Below are 3,227 nucleotides of genomic sequence, written 5' to 3'. Positions count from 1 at the left end.
CCGAGCCAGAGGTGAATATCAGAGGCGTACGACGCTCTAACCCTAAGTGATGGAATAAAGAGACTGGGACCAGCCCCTACAGCTTGGCATTTTTCGGGTGCTGGGAGGGGGGAAGGAAAATAGATCCTCATTAATGTGGACATGCTAGGGTAAGTTTTTTGGCGTGGACGGGGAGTTGGCAAGTACAGGGCCACCACTGTTGGTTCGCCACTAGGCTTATGTAAAATCTCCCCGCTTGCCCAGTCTTGGTCGCCGAGGTAGTGTCCGTACGGAACGTTTCGCAATATACCCTATAATGTTATATATATATATATATATCGCTCAAATCACATCCAATTACTTCATGCAATGGCGGCACGAGAAATTGGGCAGACGCAATACGCTGAATGACGTGTTCTTGCAGGGATGAAGTACACACTCAAAAGGCGGGGCACTTGCACTTCAACATGAGAACTCAGAACTAGAGGCCTCCCCTCCAAACCTGCCCATTGCCGCCATATCCATTGCCGTATCCCCAAATTTGTACAGTCCCATATTCTCACGACAAGAATATTTACTAGACGCTTCGCCAAAATGCCAAAAGTAATAGCCCCTACATGACACTCCTAGCCATATCTCACCTGCACTTCCCTAGAATAGCATTCTCTGACCATGGATAGACAGGTCAAATACGTCCTTCTCGACTGCGACAACACCCTCGTCCTCTCGGAGCGCCTCGCCTTCGAAGCATGCACCGAACTCGCCAACGAGATCCTTGAAAAGCACAACGTCTCTGACCGATACACGGTGGAGCAGCTCCTTGAGACTTTCGTCGGCCAAAACTTCCGTGGCATGATGAAGGGGTTGCAGGAGAGACACAGCTTCACCATGAAGCCGGCTGAGATTGACGGTTACGTAGATCTTGAGGTCGTTGCCGTGACAAACAAGTTGAAGCAGAAGGCGACCGAGTGCCCTGGGGCAACGGCAGAGCTGGAGAAGCTGAAGCAGGATGGGTATCCGATGGCCGTGGTGAGCACGAGCGCGAAACCGCGAGTTGTTGCCTCGCTGGAGAAGGTCGGGATTGACCATTACTTTCCCAACGAGCATGTCTACAGCGCAGCCACGACATTGAACCCACCCTCCAGCAAGCCGGATCCCGCAATCTATCTGCATGCCTGCAAGGAGCTTGGTGTCAAACCGGAGGAGTGTGTCACTGTTGAAGACAGTAGAAGTGGCGCTACGGCAGCGAAAAGGGCTGGCATTCCATTTATTGGTTATGTTGGTGTCTACAGGATTGAAGAGGGCGAGGAAAAGGAGAAGCAGATGGCCAAGTTGTTGACTGAGGAATGTGGGGCGAAGGCCATCTTGTACAACTGGAGCGAATTCCGGGAGTGCTTGGAAAAGGTTGAAGGCGATAACGCAAATATTTGAAAGGTTAATTGCGTCCTTTCCGGGGAGCGTTCAAATTTTATATTAAAATAGAGAGCACGGGTTTACGAATGGCTGTTTAGCAGCCCATCAGCACAGCCTTACGGCACTAAACATGTAGTAGTGGGGCAAAGATAGAGGTAGATATCTATGAATATATCTGATTAAACGGTGTGGAGTAGTATTATAGTGGTGATTACGATAAGTGTGAGAAACGAGATGGTAACAACTTTCTAACGCAAGTTGTAGGAGGGCTCTGGCTTGTAGACTACGATTACTCCTAATTAATCAACTAGTTACCGACTGCTTTTACCGTTAGCCTAACTCTATAGAATAAAAGCGGATACCGCCAGAATAAAACACCCCAAAACTCCTAGAGTTGCCCTTGTATTTTCAGATGACCAAAGCCGAGGCCCGTAGCTATAAAGAGATGTTTGCGATATATTGCTGTATGTTACCCTATAGGGACATAGCCTGTGAGGGATCTGACCAGGGTGGAGTCAATCACCCCGGATTCCCCCGGATTCATATCGGATTTCCTCATGCGAGCTCTAGAAAGTGCCTCAATAATAGAGTCAATTTTTGAGCACCTTTCGGTGGTCGGACGAGTCTTTCCCGGAATGAACTTTTAAGGCTGCCAATAAAAGTTCTTAGTACCTTTTTTTTGCAAGCTTAACCCAAAACAGATAATGCGCGGGAGGCTAGTTTAGTAAGGTTTTCAATTTTAATATTGGCTAATTAGATTAATCAATATTGTTACTAATCAACATTGGCGAATATCGGCCATATTTATAATATACGCAGATTTTCTTAGCACTCCCTAAAAAAATTTAACTCCAATATCGTATAAATAGATTATTAAATATTATAGCTTCTAAAGCATACTTATTACTTTTTATACCAATATTAGACTCCCTTAATATAGAGGAGTTATTAAACCGCTAGTAAATAAAGACTTCTAACCTATATATATATACTTAGGCTCTAGATAAAGATGGGGATATATATTATATAAGCATATATAGAAGAAATCTTAGTAGAAGATATAGCTAGAATCTATATTAAAGAAGTGTTTATAAGATATAAAGTACTAAATAAGATTATATTAAACAGAGATCTAAGATTTATAGTAGCATTTTAGGAGGTATTCTTAGCGGAATAAGGAGTTTAAGCAGTAACTTCCATTATATACTATCCGCAGATAGACAAATAAACGGAAAGATTAAATTAGACGCTAGAATAGTATATAAGACATTATGTTAATTATACGCAAAATAATTAGCTATTATTATTACTAGTTATATAGTTTATATATAACACAACACTATAAAAAGGCATAGAGATATTACTATTTTAGGCATATTACGGATATAAGCTTAGAACATTATTGTTACTATAATAAGCGAAAAAAATAAGCGAAATAGTAAAGTAGAGAATAGAGACTCTAATAAATCTTTATCAGGACCTCTATTTTATAATAAAATTAATATAAAAAAAGATAAAAAAGTATTATAACGCTAGGAGATCTAAGGGACCAGATCTAAAGGAGGGGGATAAAGTATAGTTATTATATAAAAAATTATAAGTTAATAATTAAGTAAGAAATTAGACTATATTAGAGTAGGACTATTTAAAATTATAGCTAAGATTTTAGAAGTTATATATAGACTTAACTTACTAGCTAAAATAAAGATCTACCCTATATAGTATATTATAATGCTAAAGCTAGTATATAGGAATATTAAGCTACTAGTTTATAAAGTAGATATATATAGAGGGTAAGAGGAAGATAAATAATAAGTTTTAAAAATGATTAGTTA

At 40.2% G+C, this 3,227-nt stretch overlaps 1 protein-coding gene across 1 annotated transcript; it reads left to right on the top strand.

Moving 5' to 3' along the window:
* The first annotated feature begins 357 nt into the window (after nt 1-357).
* Nucleotides 358-1,580, top strand: K441DRAFT_665080 (HAD-superfamily hydrolase-like protein). Its single transcript, XM_067649445.1, has one exon. The coding sequence runs from the start codon at nt 652-654 to the stop codon at nt 1,408-1,410; it is 759 nt and encodes a 252-aa protein (XP_067500592.1). The 5' UTR covers nt 358-651; the 3' UTR covers nt 1,411-1,580.
* Nucleotides 1,581-3,227: the final 1,647 nt, after the last annotated feature.

Source organism: Cenococcum geophilum (assembly GCF_001692895.1).
Source record: "Cenococcum geophilum 1.58 unplaced genomic scaffold K441scaffold_41, whole genome shotgun sequence".
NCBI lineage: Eukaryota > Fungi > Ascomycota > Dothideomycetes > Gloniales > Gloniaceae > Cenococcum > Cenococcum geophilum.
Note: the sequence above shows the minus strand (reverse complement) of the source record. Positions and strands in the feature narration are given on the sequence as shown.

What these genes read in the sequence shown, in the direction of transcription:
- K441DRAFT_665080 (XM_067649445.1), top strand. Translation starts at nt 652, where the DNA reads ATGGATAGACAGGTCAAATACGTCCTTCTCGACTGCGACAACACCCTC.